The sequence below is a fragment of the Macaca nemestrina genome, chromosome 7, assembly GCF_043159975.1.
Source record: "Macaca nemestrina isolate mMacNem1 chromosome 7, mMacNem.hap1, whole genome shotgun sequence".
In the NCBI taxonomy this organism is placed as follows: Eukaryota; Metazoa; Chordata; class Mammalia; order Primates; family Cercopithecidae; genus Macaca; species Macaca nemestrina.
The window spans coordinates 37,574,082-37,595,249 of record NC_092131.1 but is presented as its reverse complement, the minus strand read 5'-3'; the positions used below and the strand labels follow the sequence as shown (position 1 = coordinate 37,595,249).

The following is a 21,168-nucleotide window of genomic DNA, read 5'->3' as shown; positions in this document are numbered from 1 at the left end:
AATTCCCTGAACAGCAGGGTCCTTTTTATTAGGAATTATTTATGGATGTTTCCTTACAAGTGAACACTGGAAATAACTTCTCACATACCTTCCAAAAGAATTGTAATCATATTGAAGTGTGTGCCTATATTTACTTGTTCTTATCTACTGCACAAATTCTCCCATGCTTTAGAAAGAGAAGAACCAAGGCAGAAGCAACTGACGACCAATATTATCTCTTATTAATCTGTTTTCTAATCCATTACACCCAGATTCTGCTTGCAACTGGTTGTTTTCTCAGGTATCTCTCACGTTCTGCCTTCCCTACTTTTTTAGGAACTCCTCTAAATCTTCTTAAGCTTCTAAATCCTTAGCCACTGAGTAAGGAAAAGAGTGCACCTATAAGTAGCAAACGGATTTAATTTAAAGGCACATGGAACCTGTTTTGTGAATACACTCAGAAATTCTCAATGCTATAGGAGGAATTATACCTACCCAGGCTTCCCTTTATATCATCCAAATTATAAAACACTAGGAAATAAGAAACAGATGCAGGGATAGGTGCTGCCTTGACTGAATTCTGAATTCCATTTCCTTTTTCCTGGAGTTCTCCTATGAACACTGAAGATTTGGTTAAGAGGGTCACCAAGTTGATAAATGAAGGGTTCATGGCAGTGACAGGGAAAAGCATATAGTGGGTACCAGAAAACCCACCATCTTTGTAGTGTTTTATCAAATGGTTTTATAAATAAGTTTTCAAGGATAGACATATGGTTCCTTCCCTACCAAAAAGTAAAATCGGCTATGTTTTTTTAACCTTATTTATTTTCCATTGGTCCATGTGACTCTTAAAATCTTTTCTTTATTTTTATAATTATTATTATTATTTTAAGAGATGAGGTCTCTCTATGTTGCCCAGGCTGGTCTTGAACTCCTGGGCTCAAGCAATCATCCCACCTTGGCCTCCCAAAGTGCTGAGAGTACAGATGTGAGTCACTACACCTGGCTTTTCATTTAACCATCTATTTTAATTTGGTCGTCAAGCTTTATCTTTAAGGCATATTACCTTGAAGCAAGGACCTCGGTTATAAGCCCTACTGTTGTGAATTTCTCCTTTTTTTTCTTTTCTATTTCTTTTTTTAGACAGGGTCTCATTCTCTTGCCCAGGCTGGAGTACAGTGGTATGATCTTGGCTCACTGCAACCTCCACCTTCTGGGCTCAAGCAATCCTCACATCTTAGCCTCCCAAGTAGCTGAGACTACAGGTGTGCACCACTGTGCCTGAATTTTTTGTATTTTTAGTAGAGACGAGGTTTTGCTATATGGGCCAGGCTGGTATCGAACTCCTGGGCTGAAGTGATCTGCCCACCTTGGCCTCTCAAAGTGTTGGGATTACAGATGTGAGCCAGTGTGCCTGGCCTGAATGTCCTTCAATGATAAGCAGAAGTACCAATGGATCCCTCTCTTTGCCTGAGAAACTCTTCAGGGGAATGAGTGTAAAACGAACAAACAAAAAGCAACACTGAAGATTACACACATTGGGTTTATTCAAAGTACAGTGCGAAAGCCTGGTGCCAGGTTTCTGGCTCGAGGTGATACCTACCCTGTGCTGCACTCTCAGAGACACAGCATAACCTGCATTACGAAAGAGGTCTACGGCATCCTGGTGCAGCAGGTTCTTTAGGTCTTGGCCATTTACCTGTCAAAACAGCAAAAAAGAGTAATAAGAAAGGAAGAAGGCTATTACAAGCCAACAATTTATTTTCAAATGGCCAAACTTTAAATAGCAAACTCATTCAGAGCAAATTGCAAGGACTAGAAGTATGGGCAAAGTTACTTAGAGCTCAGAACTTAGAACTTTTTTCATTTTCAAAACTACATTTTCCTAGAACTGAAGTTCCACAGGCCGTCTGAAGAGAACCTAGGTAAAATTAAAAGTGGTTTCTCCTTCCTCTTAGCTTCTATGCCTGCCTCGTTTTGACACTTGGGAATCTGTTACTGTATTAGTATGTCTTCCATGAGCATTAACCTGCTTCCTTACAGACAGCATGTTCTTCCAGGTTACCACCCTATCCTTTATATTCCTAAGCCCTGGCATTGCCAGCTGCAACTGTAAAAATATAACTCTATGAAACTCTCCACCAATTTATTTTGATGTGGTATAAATCTATACTAGCCCATTCTACTGGGCTTTTCATAGTGAACAACTTCCCGTGATTCCAGGGATACTCCTATCCATTACATCCAAATTACTGAATTAGTCATTTTTTAATCAAAATTTAGTAAAAACCATATTCCTGTGATGATATAAATCCTTAAAAAAATTTCAATGTAGGTCACTCCTACCACTTAGAGGTGAGAGATGTGAAGGAATACTTGTATTAATACTTTTTGCTGTTAGGAGTGACATCGGTCACATGTAATAATCTATCCTATGCTGTATTCAGTGGCACGGCAAGATTACATATCTTTTATACATGTCAATGTCATCGTTAGCAGCAGCAGCGACAAGAACATCTGATATATTTATTTTGACAGGTTCTGTACTTTACATACATTATCTCATTTAATTCTCATGCTAACCCTATGAGGCAGACATTATTTTTATCTTGTTTCCACAGATGAAGAAACTTCAAACTCAGTGAGATTCATGCTGGAGCTAGGGCTAGGATTTGTAAATAATGAAAGAAAGATCAAAGTGCCCTTGCATTTCACTGTTCTTCTGTACTACTATTCTTCCATCTTGACTCACCAACTATCCTCTGCTCAGCTAATGCTCAAGTCACTCACTTATTCAACTCTCTCATTTTCCTTGTCACAATCTTCCTTCTCCAAGGCATTCATAATCTTCCCTCTAGTCTCTCTCTTGCCAATACACTTGGTGAATGAATCTACCAACACTTCTGCCCTACAGACTGTCTATCTTTGTAAACCAATAGTTTCCAACTCCATTTCACTTCAGTCACCAATTGACGTAAACTTAGACTTCAATATTAGACATGCGTCAGCTCCAATATCTCAAACTCTTAAAAACCTGACAGCAATTTCCACTCTTTTCACATTTTCTATTCATCTACTGAATTTCCTCCTTGTAACCTTTTTAGACTTCACTTGCATCCTTGCCCATCTAGAAGTTCCTGTTGTAATTTCAACAAAGTACTTGGTAAATCATTAGAATCCTTTGTCCTCATGATCTTCTGCCATCTTTCCAGTCCTGGGCCATATTCTGCAATACTTTTCTTGCCATCATTGAGTTGAATATTCTGGGAAAAAGATATATTCTCATTCTCCACCATACACCCATGCTAGCTGACTCCAGCTCATCCTTAAAACCCCTTTTACTCATTTACTGAACTCCTTAATAAACATGCAGTGATGGCTGTTCCAGACCTTTTTCCACCACCATCTCCAACCCCAGTTCTACCTCTCTCCCTAGCTAATTCCCTTATCTTTTGTGAGAACACTGAGGACTTCTGATAAATGCTTTCTACATTTTCTTTCCTTCTCCCTCAAAGCTTGTTTACATCTTCTCACTACTCCTTTCCCCTAGTCTCTGAATTAGATCTATTTCCTTTTCAAGGTGAAACCATCCATTGATGATCCTGATCACACTTCTTGTAGCCTCCTTACAAAACTCACGCAGACACTCTGTCCTTTTGATTACTTAATTATTATCTTTCTCTGCTCGTTCTCTCAACTAAAATTATATACCTCTATAAAGAAAACAAAACAACTATTTCTTGGAACCCATTATCACTCTCTTCCCATCTTCTTTCCTCTTTCTTTGACTGCAAAATTTGTTGAAAGAACAGTTTGCATGCACTACCTCTATTTCTTCAGCATTCATTCTCTATTCCCCTGTAATCTCACAATATATGAGGTAGAAGGGAAGAACATGTTTTTCTAAAGGTCACCAATGACTTCCAATCACCAAATCCTATAGTCCTTTTTGTCTTCAGACCACCTCCTCCCTTTTGTAATTTTCTCCTATCTTGGCATATGAACACTTAGCGTTCTTAGTTCTTAAATTATTCCTTTCTGGATTTCCTCTCCCCTTTCTTTCTCCTGAAGGTGAGTCAGCGTTGTTCAGTGTCAATCCTCAATCTTCTTTCTTTCTCTCCCACCGTGAGCTTTAACAATTTCAACGATAATCTGTAAGATAACTCCCAGATTTGTATCCCTACTTGTACTTCTGGATTTGCCAGTTACTTGCTGGATGTCTATACCTGTATACTCTGCTAGACCCTAATTCCACATATCCAAAACCTCTTTATTACTTTCCACAAAAATCAGACTACATACCTGGCTTCTTATTGCCATTATCATTCCTTCAAACTTTTTTTTTTTTGAGACAGAGTCTTGCTCTGTCACTCAGGCTGTCACAGTGGTGTGATCATGGCTGACTGGAGACTTGAACTCCTGGGATCAAGTGATTCTCCTGCCTCAGCCTCCCAAAGTGCTGGGATTATAGGTGTGAGACATTGTACCCAGCCCAGGCTAAAATTTTGATAATAGTTTTAAATTGTCTCTCTGCTGTCAACCGTCATATACAATAGATGGCCAAACTACATAGTCTAACACCATGACATCTCTCATAAAGTATTTTCTTGCCTATTTTAGACTGTTGACACTAAAAATAAAATAAAAACTTGGGTCCCCAATCCACTACTTCAAAAGAAAAAAAATTAAGCTGCAAGCTGAGTCATGCAATAAACTGCTTTTCCTTTTGTTCCTAAGCAGATAGCTACAGATAACAGGTTAAATATCTCCACAGGTAATTACTCTACGTTCACCTTATCTTATGTAAAGTCCCAACTTACTAAGCAAAAGAAAATACATAATTGACTATTCCCTTGCTTGCTCCTTTCCTCTGGCAACATGTGGATTACCACACCTTCCCTCTTTGCTCTTCAGCCTACTTTTCCCCTTTAAACATTAAAGCCCTCAAAATCATCTTTGGAGAAAGGTACATACCTGTCTCCTAGACGTGTCCTTAACCTTGGCAAAAGAAACTTCAATCAATTTAGAAGACTCTTGGTTTAAAATACTCTTGGTTGAACTACTGTGATCACTTCTCTCTGATTTACTTTTCTCTAGGTTCGAACCGATTCAAATACTAGGTCTCCAGATTAATCTTCCCAAAGTACAATTCTGTTAGTACCACTTTACTGCTCAAAAAACAAAAACAAAATTGGGGAGCAAGGAAAGAGTACATACCTCATTTCTTATGCTGATATGGAGAGTCTTCTGGGAAATGGCTCTAACCTATCTTCTCAGGTTAATCTCTATTTCTTTTACTATATCCTATACTCTGGCTAAGTCACATAACTCACTGACTGGGACATAAAACATATGTTTTATCTTTATACCTGTGCTCAAACTGTATCTACCACCTAGATGCCTTTCCCTTTTGAAAAATTCTATTTATCTTCCAAGATTGATCTTTAAAAAGGATCAGTCCTGCTACCTACAGTGTAGAAATGAATACAGTTTTCTAGTTGGGGGTCTTTAATTTCATGTTATGCCTTGGTTTTCTTGGTAGCTATGCTGTAGGGAAAGAACTTTAGAATTTCTATAACTATCACAATGAATTCTCAATGACTCAATTTTCTAGTTATCTCCTGGGAGACAGAATAGGTGTGAGATTGCTGACCGTCATGAGAATGCTCACTTAAGTAATCTAGCCCATGTGATAGCTGTATTTCTCATTATAAAGAAATAAGTATTGCCGGGCGCGGTGGCTCATGCCTGTAATCCCAGCACTTTGGGAGGCCGAGGCGGGCGGATCACAAGGTCAGGAGATCGAGACCACGGTGAAACCCCGTCTCTACTAAAAAAAAATACAAAAAATTAGCCGGGCGCGGTTGTGGGCGTCTGTAGTCCCAGCTACTCGGGAGGCTGAGGCAGGAGAATGGCGTGAACCCGGGAGGCGGAGCTTGCAGTGAGCCGAGATCGCGCCACTGCACTCCAGCCTGGGCGACAGAGCGAGACTCCGTCTCAAAAAAAAAAAAAAAAAAAAAAGAAATAAGTATTTTCTTTAGAGGCAGACAAGTAAGTTAATGATGCAGTCATGTCAATGAATGCCAAATGATGTCACAGCTCAATATCAGAGCCAAGGTTTCATAGTAGTATAAATGCAAATGACATAATTGGGTCACCACATTAAATGGTAGAAATACTGGGCTTAAAATAATCTTTGCCATAGTAGTCAGTAATAATTGCAGAGAATTATTGAACATAACCATGTCTGGAGCTGTCTGTTCATCTTACATGTATTAACTCATTCAGTCTTCACAATGGCTCTGTAAGTTAGGAACTCCTATTTTATAAGTGATAAAACTGAAGTATAGAGAGGCTATCAATTTATCTATGGGCAAACACAATGAAAGCAGCAAAGCCAAGGATTCAAACTCAAGCAGGCTGGCCCAAAAGCCTTCACTTTAAAACACTAACCTATATTAATTTACATGGCAAGCAAGGATTTTATTTTAGCAACATATTACTGCCTATCACATATATGTTGTAAATTAAATTTTTATTGGTTTTGCCATTTAGTTTGTATTTAATGTTAGACATTTTTAAAATGTTAGAGTTGAGGCCAGGTATGGTGGCTCACACCTGTAATTCCAACACTTTGGGAGGCCAAGGCGGGCAAATCACGAGGTCAAAAGTTCGAAACCAGCCTGACCAATATGGTGAAACCTTGCCTCTACTAAAAATACAAAAATAAGCCAGGCATGGTGGCACACACCTGTAGTTCCAGCTACTTGGGAGGCTGAGGCAGAAGAATCACTTGAACCAGGGAGGCGGAGGTTGCAGTGAGCCGAGATTTTGCCACTGCACTCCAGCCTGGGCGACAGAGCAAGACTCTGTCTCAAAAAGAAAAAGAAAAAGAAAAAAAGTTAGAGTTGAATAAAAACATACTGTTCATTTGTATATACTGAAGTAGCATTAAAATTAAAAAAAAATTTAGTTAGGTGCCACTTCATTGACAAGGCCTTTCTAGATAACTTCACTAGATCTGACTGATTTGCTTCTTTGAATACTCTAACTCTGAAACCTATGCAACTATACTTTGAATACTATGTAACTCTCTTAAAGTCCAAATTGAACTCTGCCTGATACCACTTTATATTCTATTGTAACTTCAAGATCTATCTCAGCTGATCATTATAACTCTACAATATGTAAGAGAACTTTGTACACTTGAGCATAATAAATAGCACGTGCTTTCCTGAAGTCTGGCTGCAGAGTGCACCCTGAAAAAGCCATAAATACACAAAGCCTGACTGACATAATCTCAGTAATACATAAAGCTGCAAGGCCTGGATTCTAATAGTAGCTTTACCTGCCAGTGATTCAGTGTGTAATCCTGCCCCTCATCTGAGTCTCCTTCTGCTAACAGGGAAGAAAGACATTGGTATATCAGGCAAAAGATGATGTTATAAAGGGCATAGGCCAGTTAAGCCAATTATGCCTTTCAACTCTCCTAGTTAAGCCTAAAGGTATTCTAATTTAAGAGACGTTATTCTAATAACTACTTTAAAACCCCAAATAAGAGACCTTTTAGAAATGCAAGGATAATTCTTTTTTAAAGAACCATTTCTCATCCTTTACCCAAGGTAAACCAGTCCTAAAACATGTCATGACTATGACTTTCTCCCTTGACAATGTCATTTCTATTCCAAAATTGAATTTGCTCTCCAATACTGACATCCTCTAAGCATTTTTAGATTCCAGCTGCTCAGTGACTAACCACCAAATTCTGTAGATTTTACCCTTAAATGTCTGTGGAATTCACTCCTTTTACTACCATCCTTACTAACATAGACCAATGGTTCTCAAAGTGTGGTCCCACGACCAGCAGCCTTAGCATCACCTGGGAACCTGTTAAAAATGCAAATGTTTAGGCCTCTTCCTAGCTGCACTTTAACACGCCTTCAAGGTGATTCTCAAGTCTGAGTTAGTTCTTACCTAATCTGCCTGAAAGAGTCTTTTGACTGGTCTCCACTTCCGGACTACTTCTCCTATTTAATACACCCCTTTCTACATATCCCTTGCATCTACAGATTTCATTAGTACTTTTACATTCACTGGAGTAGTAATTTTTCAAATATTGTGAAATCAATCCAGTGGGTCAAGACCAGTTGTTTGGCTGGGCACAGTGGCTCACGCCTGTAATCCCAGCACTTTGGGAGGCCAAGGTGGGCAGATCACGAGGTCAGGAGATTGAGACCATCTTGGCTAACACGGTGAAACCCCCTCTCTACTAAAAATACAAAATTAGCCGGGCGTGGTGGCGGGCACCTGTAGTCCAGCTACTCGGGAGGCTGAGGCAGGAGAATGGCGGGAACCCGGGAGGAGGAGCTTGCAGTGAGCTGAGATTGTGCCACTGCATTCTAGCCTGGGCAACAGAGGGAGACTCTGTCTCAAAAACAAAACAAAACAAAAAAACAGTTAATTTTTAAAAAGTGAAATTAGAAGAAAACAAAATATCAAAATTCATCACATATAGAAAAGTATTGTGTTAAACTTTTGCTTCAAATACACACACACACATACACACACACTTAGTTGATGAATAGGAAATGTATGTTATTCCTGTTATGGGTCATAATTTAAAAGGTTTGAAAAACACTTGCCTACAGCAGTGGTTCTCAAACTTTACTGTGCACAGGTTCACCAGGGGATCTCTTAATGCAGAGTTTTACTCTGTAGGTCTGGGAAGGGCCCTGAGATTCTGCATTTCTCACAAGCTCCCAGGTGATGGCCAGACTGCTGGTCCTTGAACCTCACTTTTAGTACCAGGAGCTACTCAGCTGAGTAATCCCAGAATTAACTTGCTACTTCAGCCTCCTTAACTCATGACATAGTAAGGTTTATTGAACCTAAGATATGGCAGATTTGCAATGTGCTAGAAAATTTTGCTGACTCTGAAGGTTCAGAGAATGAGCATGGTGTTGTTCTAGTTAACTGATGAGGAAACAAAATTTTTTTACTTTAACTCTGGTTGTTAGCATGTTAAAATGTGTTTCCTGTTTCCTGCCTTATGAAATCAGCTGAGTTAAAATTAGTTTTCTTTGATTAAGAATTTTGAATTGCCTCAGGATAATCTAAAACAAGATCTCTGACTTGCAAATGTAGAGACATACAGAAAGAATGGGCTCAATTTAATAAGCAATAGATGTAAGAATATACTCTGGATATTGTAATTTTTTACTAAGATCCTGTAATTTTTTACTAAGATTTTTTGGTCTCTTTTTTCATCAATTTTTGAAGACACCATAAAAATAGATTATTTAGATCCAATCCAAAAAAATCAGTGTGTTATAATGGAGGGGTTAACTCACGGAACTAACTTATTAGATGCTTACTCTGGGCCAGGTACAGGACTAGGTGCTGGAGATAAAGAGATGATAAGGCAAAGACCCTTCCCTGGAGGCATTTTGTTTAAAGAATGCTGCTGTATATTTCAACATCTCTGCAGCTGATTGGATGGGGGTTTCTGCTGGGTCTTTCTCACTGATTTCTAAGGTAAGGGCAGAGACCAGTGTTTCATTTTCTTTGTAACTTTCCATAGCACTTGGCACAGTGCTCTGAAGGCCATTAAGTACAATAGTTGATAAATGTTCATGACTAACCAACTCTTTCATTTACCAAATTAAAAACTGTACTTACACAGAATATGAAATGAAGCTGGCTAATGGTCAATCTGTGCCATTGTGTTGCATAAGGGGTTTGTTCCGTGTTAAAATGGAACATTCAACTGTGTAGTATGACCAGATATGTCACCCTTAGCTTAATAAAAATGTCATGTTCACTGAGGAATGACTATTCTTCACCTCCCTTCATTTAGGCAGACACACAAGGAATGAGAAACTTAGTTTACTTTTCTAAAAATAAAAATAAAATTATCCCAGGTTCCACATCGGTTTATTATTGCAACCTATTCTAATAATAAACCATTCTCATCAGCATAAACACACAAAATGAACTATGGGTGAGGAATTTCCAGCTTTCATCTCGACCTCATGTCTGTTCTTCCATTGGTAATAGCCATTTTTATTTCACGGTTGTCAGATGCAACATGGCCTTAAAATCATTTATCATCATTATTTAAGAAAATTTATTTTTCTTTCTTTAAGTTTAAATCATCCACAGTGATCATAAAAAATGAAATTTCACTTTTGATGAGAAAGAGGAAACTACATGATAAATCATGCAGTTATTTAATTTTAGAACTTGAAAACAAGATAATATGTGGGAATTACTTGGGGAGAATGAAAAGATCAAATTAATAGCTAATAGTAACTCCAGGAAATTTACATGTCACATAATATTACTTCTATCGGCTATCTATAATAGATACATGCTAAGGAAGAGATATATTTTCAGCTTATCTAGCAAACATTACTAGGGGAAAAATGGGGCATATTTTACAACATGGAAAAATAACCCATGTGAGAATAGGAAAGTACATAAAAACTAAATGGGAATATAGACTAATACATAATTTAGCATCATTTTTACAGAGAACTTCAAAGCCAATAATAAATGAATACTTAAGTACATTTCACGGTTCTGGCTTCGAGGTTCACTTAAGGACAGAGAGGAAATAGGATGTCACGGGTAAGTGATGCAATAGGCGGTTTCGTAGTATTTCTTAAGGAATGGGATCTAGAAAGAAGAATTTTGAAGCAAACTCTTGTAATTCTCACTTGTCAAGGGAGGGACCTGGTGGGAGGTGACTCGATCATGGGGGTTGTTTCCTTCATGCTGTTCTGGTGATAGTGAATTCTCATTAGATCTGGTTGTTCGATAAGTGTCTGGCACTTCCCCCTTCTCTCTCTCTCCTGCCACCTTGTGAAGAAGGTACTTGCTTCTCCTTCACCTTAAAAACATGATTTTAAGTTTCCTGAGGCGTCCCAGCCAAGTGGAACTGTGAGTCAATTAAACCTCTTTTCTTTATAAATTACCCAGTCTCACGTAGTATCTTTATAGCAGTGTGAAAACAGATGAATACACCCCTATATGTCTTCTATCTCTGCCTCTCCTTCCCCTGGCTTTTCCCCTCTCTTCTTTTGCATGCCTTTTCCTTAAATGGCCAGAACATAAACATATCATTCCTTGTAACATATCTTTGTAATATTTAATATCTTGTATACATCTTTATATTTCTTATATTTTGGTAAAGCAAAATCCTCTTTGCTATAAATTTAGACATCTACTTTTCTCTTCATTGACATTTATCTTCCATCATTTATCAGCAGCCCCAACACTTTTTTAAAACTTGAGAGGCCTTTCAATAATTTATTTTCTCTGTAAGGAAATGGTCCACATAAGGTTCCTCATTTCAGCTTGTATCTAATAATTTTTTTTTACATTGAGGTTTATTTCCTTATTTCTGATTCTACCATTTATAGAAAGATGAATTTCAGTTTTTATCTTATTTTATTTTATTTTATTTTATTTATTTTGAGATACAGTCTCACTCTGTCGCCCAGGTTGGAGTGCACTGGCATGATCTCAGCTCACTGCAACCTCCACCTCCCAGGTTCAAGCAATTCTCGTGCCTCAGCCTCCTGAGTAGCTGGGGGACTACAGGCGCATGCACCAAGGCATATGCCACCATGCCCAGCTAATTTTTCGTATTTATATATATTTTTAGTAGAGACGGGGTTTTGCCATGTTGGCCAGGCAGGTCTCGAACTCCTGGCCTCAAGTGATCCACCCCCGTTGGCCTCCCAAAGTGCTGGGATTACAGGCATGAGCCACCGTACCTGGCCTAATTTCAGTTTTTATATAAAACCATCCATGCAATCTACTGTTAATTCACCATGTAACTTTGTCTTTAGGATAACTAACCTTAGCTCCTCATTTACCTTTTAGGAGGCAGTATAACATAGTGGTTAAAAACAAAGGCTACAAATTCAGACTCAAACAAAGTTTGAGTCCCTTGCTGCTTACTAGTTGTGTGACTTTGGGCAAATGGCTTGGGCACAATAATCATGCCCACCTCATAGGGTTACTATAATATTAAACAAAATAAATTTCAAGTTCTCAGCATGTTACCTGACATTTAGTGCTCAAATAGTTCTCACCATTCTCATTTTGCAATAATCTACCTTTAACCAAAGCTTTTAAAATAATATAGTTCTCTTCTTTCTCTTCTTAACTCCTATTCTTCATCCACAGAGCCCAGATTCCAGTGTTCTGAGGATAATGTAATTTATGTGTCAAAATATTAAGCTGCATAGATTCTAACTACATGCTACACCTTTATTTTAACAACCCACTCTCAGCATTTCCTTACAGTACCACTGCCAAGTTGATTCATATTGGATGAATGTCTTTCCCTGGGAGCTAAAGGAAATAATCTGCTTCTAAACTTTTCACTATCCTTTTGAGAAGACAGTATATTATCACTGTCTCCATCTCACAGATTAATAAATAGGGTCTAGGAGAAGCTTAACGGATGGAAGAGAGGCAAAACAGTCAATGAGAAGGACTGAAATACTGTGGTGCTTGATACTATATTTATATTATAGATCAGCGAGGACACATGCTTAGACATTCTTGAGCTAATTTAGGTGGCTCTAATAGCTACTTGTTCTGATTTTCTTTCTTTTTTGGGGACTAAGTGGAGTCACGGTCTTCCTGAAGAGGCATTCAGATCCATACTGCTGAGCCTGATCACTCAAATACTCAGATGCCAAATGAAGAGAAGATGGATGTTCTTTCTCTTTTCCTTTGTATCTCTGCCTTCAGGTACTACTACCAAATGGGCTGCATGGCAGAGAAGTGTTCAGTAAGCTGGCAACTAAGAAGAGCAAGAGATTTCACACGTATGACCTGTAATCACTAATCACCTGAACTGCATGAAAAGTGAAGTGAAATTCAAATGAAACTATATAGCAAAAAAAATTTAAGGGATGAAGCTAACTTATTATAGAGGTAGGTTCAAAATCATGTCTCTGAGACTAATACTTAATTCTGTCAATCAAGACTTCTCCTGTCTATACTTCATTCATTTATTTCAATCTTTTCCCAACCTGGCCATCCTGCCCTATTCAGTTCTAAAAGAAAACAGGGAATAGTTTTCTCCTCTTCAGACCGTGGGCTTATGGCCCATCTGGAGAAGACAGGAGCTTCTGCTTAGGAGCTTCTCCTATGAGAAGCCCTATCCTATTTCAATTTCCTTTTATTTAAGTCTAGCCCTTTGAAGCCAGCTCTCCCAAGAATATTCTAGATAATATCTCACACCCTCAGCATTTTTCCATTCTTTATACCAACCATCTGTACTGTTTCCATACGAGTAATAAGTTGGCCATTTTTCACTAGTCCTGAAAGTTAATAAAAAAAGAAATTCTACAGAATAATTATCTCCAATCTACACCTCCTTATCCCCCAGCAACTGATAGTATCATAGGATTACTGTGACCTATGGTAATGTGGAGAAATGAACAATAGGGCCAGAGTTATATTTTGCATTTTAATAGTTTTTACTGTAGGCTTGTTCTAATTTATTTTAAGACCCGAGGTCTGTGGGCCCGTATTTATCAGCTAGTCTTTTTAGATTTGCCTGAATTTCTTAACTTGTTCATTTCTTAAACATTATTAAACATTGCGCTATGATTCAACATGTTAAAAAAAAAGATCTTAGGCCAGGCCCGGTGGCTCACGCCTCTAATCCCAGCACTTTGGGAGGCCGAGGAGGGCGAATCATGAGGTCAGGAGTTCGAGACCAGCCTGGCCAACATGGTGAAACCCCATCTCTACTAAAAATACAAAAAATTAACTGGGCATAGTGGCAGGCACCTGTAGTCCCAGCTACTCAGGAGGCTGAGGCAGGAGAATCACTTGAACCCGGGAGGCAAAGGTTGCAGTGAGCCAAGATCATGACACTGCACTCCAGCCTGGGTGACAGAGCGAGACTCCATCTCAAAAAAAAAAAAAAAAAAGGATCTTGTCACTCCCCTTGAGGAAATTCTAGAAAAGAATAAGATTAATAATTTCCATGTAGTAAGTCTTGGTAGAGACATTAGCAGGATGAAATGGGAACACAGTGGACAGATACCCAAATCAACTGCATTCCAAATTTTCATTGGAAATTTGGATGAAATTTGGGTGAAAAAGGGCTCTGAGTCTGAAAAGGACACTTAATTCCAACCTTCCTTCTTTCTGTTTTTTGAAGTTAAATCCAATTATAAGGGCTGACATTCCCCCAAAGGAAGATACACATTAGTGTTTTAATCAACAAAAGGAGGCGATGATGGATGAAAGACAAAATTTGTGGATTTTATATCTCTTTTCCCCGTATGAGTCCCTCGCTGCTTCCTGCCTCGTGCTTTTTGAACAAGTAACTTCACATTCTGGGCTTCACATTCTCATTTATCAGGTGAGCATAATATTGCCCTCCATGCTCAATGATAGGGTTGGAAAGAATGACTGATCAGAGTTGTTCCCATTCAGCTCTATAATCTGTATATTTCCAGACCCAAATCTTTCCAAAGAAAGGGATAGGGGTAGGACCTAGGGCTTAGGGAGCAAAGGACAGTGAAGGAGGCCGAAGCCCATTCTCACCGAAAGTATCTTATCACCCTCCTGGAGCCGCCCATCCAGGGCCGCAGCCCCATTTTCTTTGATGCGGCTGACGTAGATGCCACTGTCGTTGGAGACATACTGCTGATCTGTCCCACCGACGATGTTGAAGCCCAGCCCTGAGAAAATCATGGAGGAGTAAAAAGATGGGGGTGAAGAAGAAAGAAAGGGATTAGAGAAGATGAAGAGAAAGGGAGGAAAAGCCTACTGGGCAGGAAAGGCTGATGGAGAGGAGACGCTGGCGAGTCAGGCTGTGATGGAGCTGGTGAATGGTCATGAACAAGGTCAGCAGTATCAAGAGTATTGAGTTGCTCACTCAAATGAGGCACAACTGAAAATATAAACACAGTGATTCACCTGTTTTGTTGAATATATAAAGAAAGATATATATAGAACTTAAAGAGTAATGGTGATTACTCTAAGTTCTTTCTTTTTTTTCTTTTTCTTTTTTTTTTTGAGACAGTCTTGCTAGGGGGCATAGTGGCGGGCGCCTGTAATCCCAGCTACTCAGGAGTTCATAACTCAGTTTCCCAGGCTGGTTATGAACTCCTGGCCTCAAGCAATCACTACTGCCTTGGCCTCCCAAAGTTCTAGGATTACAGGTGTGAGCCACCATGCCCAGCCTACATGTAAATTCTTCTACTCACATTTAATTTTGATCCTGTTGATGGTATTCAGAGGACCCAATTCCTGACATTCCTGATATTACCACAGCAGGGTTAGTTGTGTTCATGAGAAGAAGCTATGCATTTTTACCAATTATCAAATGAACTGTTCCTAATTTAGTGTGAGAGATTCCTAACCATACCTTCCCTTCCACACTTTCCTTCTCCCAAGCTTCTGGAGAATTTATGTATGATAGTGCTTTGGAAAAATCTCTTGAGAGTTTCATTTTTTTTTTTTTTTCTATTTTGGTTGGTGGAGGCAGTGGTGTAGGTATTGGCAGAGAAACCTCAGAACCAGAAAGGTAACTGCTGTTTCATGGTAGGACTAAATCACCAAATTTACCTTCCCTTCCTTTGCTACTTCAAGTACAACCATATATAGGTTGAGTATCCCTTATCCAAAATGCTTAGGACCAAATGTGTTTTGAATTTTGAATCTGGGGGATTTGGGAACATTTGAATTAAACTTACCAGGTGAACATCCCTAATCCAAAAATCTGAAATCTGAAATGCTTCAATGAGCATTTCCTTTGAACATCATGTTGGCCCTTAGAAAGTTTTGGAGTTGGTGCAGTGAGCCGAGATCGCGCCACTGCACTCCAGCATGGGTGATAGAGCAAGACTCCACCTCAAAAAAAAAAAAAAAGTTTTGGAGTTGGAAGCATTTCAGACTTCAGATTTTTGGATTTGGGCTACTCAATCTATATTTGGGTATAGTAATTGACAAGTTTTATTCACTGTAGAAAAAACTGACTACTCATTGATTAGCAACTCCCCAGTTCTTCTTCCCTAAGTCCTTGGAAATCACCATTCTAATATTTGTTTTTATGAGTTTGACTATTTTAAACACATATAATTTTAGTTATGCAAGATGAATCAAGTTCTAGAGATCTGCTGTACAACACTGGCCTATAGATAATACTATATCGTACACTGAAAAATCTGTTCAGAGTAGATCTCACGTTAAGTGTTCCTACCACAGTAAAATAAAATATTTTAAAAAAGAAAAAAGAGAAGGAAAGAAAACTGAGTATCAAAGTGCTATTTCCATGGACCAACAACTAAGTGCTAGAAAGGATTTCACTGTACAGAAACCATTGTTATGAAGGGATTTTACCTATGCTTAAAAAAAAAAAGGAAAAAGGAACTTCCCTAGGGTTCTTAATGTCAGCTACTGGTAGAATTCAGGGCCATAGTGTAAGAGAAAGGAGATAGTTTGGAAACAAGAACCAAAAATCTGGTGGTGCAATTGGAAGGAATAACCACAATCACCAGCCTACACTGGTCACAATAGAAAAGATACTTAAAGAGACATATGCGGGGCGGGGAGGGGGCGGGGCGGTGGCTCACGTCTGTAATCCTAGCTGAGGAAAGCGGATCGCAACGAGACCATCCTGGCTAACACGGTGAAACCCTGTCTCTACTAAAAATACAAAAAATTAGCTGGGCATGGTGGCAGGTGCCTGTAGTCCCAGCCACTCGGGAGGCTGAGGCAGGAGAATGGCATGAACCTGGGAGGCGGAGCTTGCAGTGAGCAGAGATCGCACCACTGCACTCCAGCCTGGGCAACAGAGCAAGATTCCGTCTCAAAAACAAAAATAAAAAGAGACATATGTGGGCTTTCTGAAAGTTCTTCCCATTGGTGGGAGAAAAGCTTACACCTGAAGCTCACAGTATTAACATAAGCACTAGCAAATCAATTTGTGATTTAAAGAAAAACATGACCAAACAAAGACACAACAGGAAACATTTAATTTAAAAAGCATACCTTAGCCAGGCACGGTGGCTCACACCTATAATCCCAGCACTTTGGAAGGCCAAGGTGGGTGGATCACTTGAGCTCAGGAATTTGAGACCAGCCTGGGCAACGTGGTGAAACCCCATCTCTACCAAAAATACAAAAAATTAGACAGGCGTGGTGGCACATGACCAACCTTAGGAGGCTGAGGTGGGAGGACTGCTTGAGCCTGGGAGGCAGAGATTGCAGTGAGCCAAGACTGTGTCACTGCACTCCGGCCAGGGTGACAGAGTGAGACCTCATCTCAAAAATAAAATAAAATAAATAAAAAGCATACGTTGTGCATAAAATCTCTGCAGCTACAGAATAAAAAGAATTTATTCTCTAAAATAATAAAATAAAAAGATACATCATAGAAAGTGCTACTTCTGGAGTTTGTGACCTGGCTGGGCAACACAGCAAGACCCTGTTTCTCTAAATAAATTAAATAAGAAAGTGCTACTTCTGGAAGATGCTATTTTAACTTCCTTGAAGGGCTGGGTATTAAAAATAGTAGCTTAACTTACTAAATGATTTTCTTGGAGCACAGCACCCTCAATTTGTATCATAGAGGTGGGAAGTATTGGAGAAGGTACAGAAATTTGAGATAAAGTGGAAAAGTAGATGGAACAAGATTATTGAAGGTTTTTAAACGACTTAAAAACTGTGACAGCTTTGAACAAGTGGGCCAAGGCCAACCCAGCTCTCCCAAGCTAGAACAAACTATGTAGAGAAAATCTTTCTATGAAATCCAACATCCTCATCAAACACTACAGGTGCCTCTGGTGATCTTGGGAACAGGAAACAAATGTTAAGCAGCTGAATGCAATATAGTAGTTAGCAAGAGAAAGGACTTTGCTACTGGTTATTCAAAGTTAACTGCATAAGAAAAGGAAGAGTAGAAGAAATTTTACTGAGATTTACCATAAACAAACAAGGGCCTCTACTACACACCCCATCGAAGTCATATTATATAGATACATTTTTAACCCGTCGCTACTTCTGTTGTAAATGAACCAAACTATTTAACATGAGAACTCCTGGACTGACCTGAAGCACTTTGTTCAGCCAGAATATTTACAGAACTGGGTTTATCTATAAGCCAAAGCACTGCTGCAATAAAAGAGTTACCACAGCATTGAGGAGTGGCATGACCAACTGAACTTAGGCCATACAGATACCTACATAATCCCCAGTTCACTTGCTCAGTAAAAATTACTGATTGAATCTCATGTGTCAGATGTTGTGTTATCAATTGAGGAAGACATAAAGTAAAACTGCACACTCCCTGCTTTGATAACAAACTGGAGTTTCTCTTTTTTCCTGTCCCTTTAAGATACTGCAGAAGCAAATCATCATTCACTATGTGTTAGGCATTATGTTATGTTCTGAGGAAGACATAAAGCTAACCTGGACAGTTCCTACTTTAACCACAAACCAAAATTTATCCTTTTCCCTGTCCCTTTTAGATACTGTAGAAGCAAATCAAAGTCAGAAGACTTGATTCTAAGTTTATAACTTACTAGATATGTGGACTGAAGCAAGTCAGTTTACCTCTGATCCTCAGCTTCCTTTTCTATAAAATGAGAGTTATAAATTCTGCCCTCTCTACCTCAATGGGTAAGTGTTAGGGGCCAATAACATAAAATATGAAAAAAATTCTTCATAAACTACATAGTAGTTGCTCTACTGGGATAAGGCGCTAGGAGTAGTTGTCCATAAATTAATGGCTGCTAAAGCTCCAAACTAGATAGTCTGACAAAGAAAGGATGAATAAATATAGAGTACAAATGCAGAATCTCCAAAAAAATGGGAAGACGTTTTAAAATTCCACCCATCTATAAACAGGAACTCAAACTTATTAAGTATGTCTATGACATGTGACCTAGAAATCCCCCTTAAGACCAAGTATGATGCCTAAAATCTTTGGCAATCATCTAGCATATGGACCAACCAATTGAAACAGATGCCAGTGGGAAACCACCAGAAAGGGAAAGGCTATTCAGTATGTATCTTGCTAATTATTGGCTATGTCCCAGAAAAATCTTGCATAAGTAGGGTGACCACATATCCCAAAAGCAATTGCCACAAAAGCCAAAATTGACAAATGGGATCAATTAAATTAAAGAGCTTCTGCTCAGCAAAAGAAACTACCATCAGAGTGAACAGGCAACCTACAGAATGGGAGAACATTTTTGCAATCTATCCATCTGACAAAGGGCTAATATCCAGAATCTACAACGAAAAAACAACCCCATCAAAAAGTGGGCAAAGGATATGAACAGACACTTCTCAAAAGAAGACATTTATGTGGCCAACAAACATATGAAGAAAAGCTCATCATCACTGGTCATTAGAGAAATGCAAATCAAAAGAGATGCCATCTCATGCCAATTGGAATGGCGATCATTAAAAAGTCTGGAAACAACGGATGCTGGTGAGGATGTGGACAAATGGGAACGCTTTTACACTGTTGGTGGGAGTGTAAATTAGTTCAACCATTATGGAAGACAGTGTGGAGATTCCTCAAGGATCTAGAAGCAGAAATACCATTTGACCCAGCAATCCCATTACTGGGTATATACCCAAAGTATTATAAATCATTCTACTATAAACACACAGGCACACGTATGTTTACTGCAGCACTGTTTACAATAACAAAGACTTGGAACCAACCGAAATGCCCATCAATGATAGACTGGATAAAGGAAATTGGCACATACATCATGGAATACTATGCAGCCATAAAAAAGGATGAGTTCATGTCCTTTGCAGGGATACAAATGAACCTAGCAACCATCATCCTCAGCAAACTAACACAGAAACAGAAAACCAAACACTGCATGTTCTCACTCATAAGTGGGAGCTGAACAATGAGAACACATGGACACAGGGAGGGAAACATCACACACCAGGGCCTGTCATGGGGGTGGGGGGTAGGGGGAGGGAGAGCATTAGGACAAATACCTAATGCATGCAGAGCTTAAAACCTAGATAATGGGTTGATAGTGCAGGAAACCACCATGGCACATGTATACCTATGTAACAAATCTGCACGTTCAGCACACGTATCACGGAACTTAAAGTAAAATTAAAAAAAAAAAAAAGATTTGAAACCAAAGGGAAAAAAAAGATCTTTAATAATATATTCTTAGTTTTTCATTAACTCACAGGAAAAGTCTGACCACCCATGAGACAGAAACCTATTACAGCTATTTACAAGGTAACCAGGCTTGTAAAAATATAAAAATGTAAAAAATAAATATAAGAAACATGGAGTTTTAAAATGTAATGTTAATATTCATAGCACAACACCTCCCTATAAATAAAAACATATACACAAATATTACCTATTTACAAATATGCATGCATATTTAAAGAAATATAAAGACACATTAGAGTGGGTATTTATGAGGAGAAAGATACAGGATAGGGTTTAGGTATGAAGGGTAAAAAAAGAACCTGAGAGGAACATACTGATGATAACAGTGTATTTTGGAGCTAAAGGGTATAATTAATTCAGCTCTTAGGCATTTAAGGTCCAAAAGGAGTTGAGGGGAAAAGGAGGAAGTAAAGAGACTGGGATTCAACTTTTTTTTTTAAGTGAATGAATGAAGAGCTTAGTGAGCTCTGGTTATAATGTGCCAACACATTTTAAAATATGGCAAGATTAAAATGGGTTGCTGGGTGTCTAATTTAGATGAGCAGTCTAAATGCAAAATAGTAAAGGTAGCATAAGAATGACACCACTATAGGATTAAGAGAGAAAGAAAGTGTACCTAATAGAAGAGCCTTGGAAAGTTAAACAAGAAATACCTTCTTTTGAACCCCTGACTATAGGTCTGGACCCTGAATCTGTCTAAAAGAGCAATGGCAGATGCAACAGCTAATGTTTACCTAGACCTTATTATGTACCAAATAATATGCTATGTACTTTATATACATTATCTCATTTAATCTTCTTGACAAACCCAAGTACTCATTTTTTCAAAGAATTTAAAAGGTGAGGCACAGACAGATTAAGCAACTTTACAAAAACGTCACACAGCTCTTTGCAAAGCTAAGACTTAAGTCAGGCTGTGTGATTCCAAAGCATGAATTTTTAGTCATTTTGCTACAATACATCTTTGCAGAAAACATAAACTG

The 21,168-nt window shown here is 38.7% G+C and overlaps 1 protein-coding gene across 1 annotated transcript in view; it reads right to left on the bottom strand.

The window, feature by feature from the left end:
* The window catches only part of SYNJ2B (synaptojanin 2 binding protein), a 48,826-nt gene that overhangs the window by 5,251 nt on the left and 22,407 nt on the right, over positions 1–21,168 (bottom strand). The window contains exons 2-3 of the mRNA XM_011726523.2: positions 14,563–14,699; positions 1,583–1,678 (exon numbers count right to left, since the gene is read on the bottom strand). Coding sequence (XP_011724825.1) covers positions 1,583–1,678; positions 14,563–14,699 — 233 coding nt within the window. The remainder of the gene's footprint in view (positions 1–1,582; positions 1,679–14,562; positions 14,700–21,168) is intronic.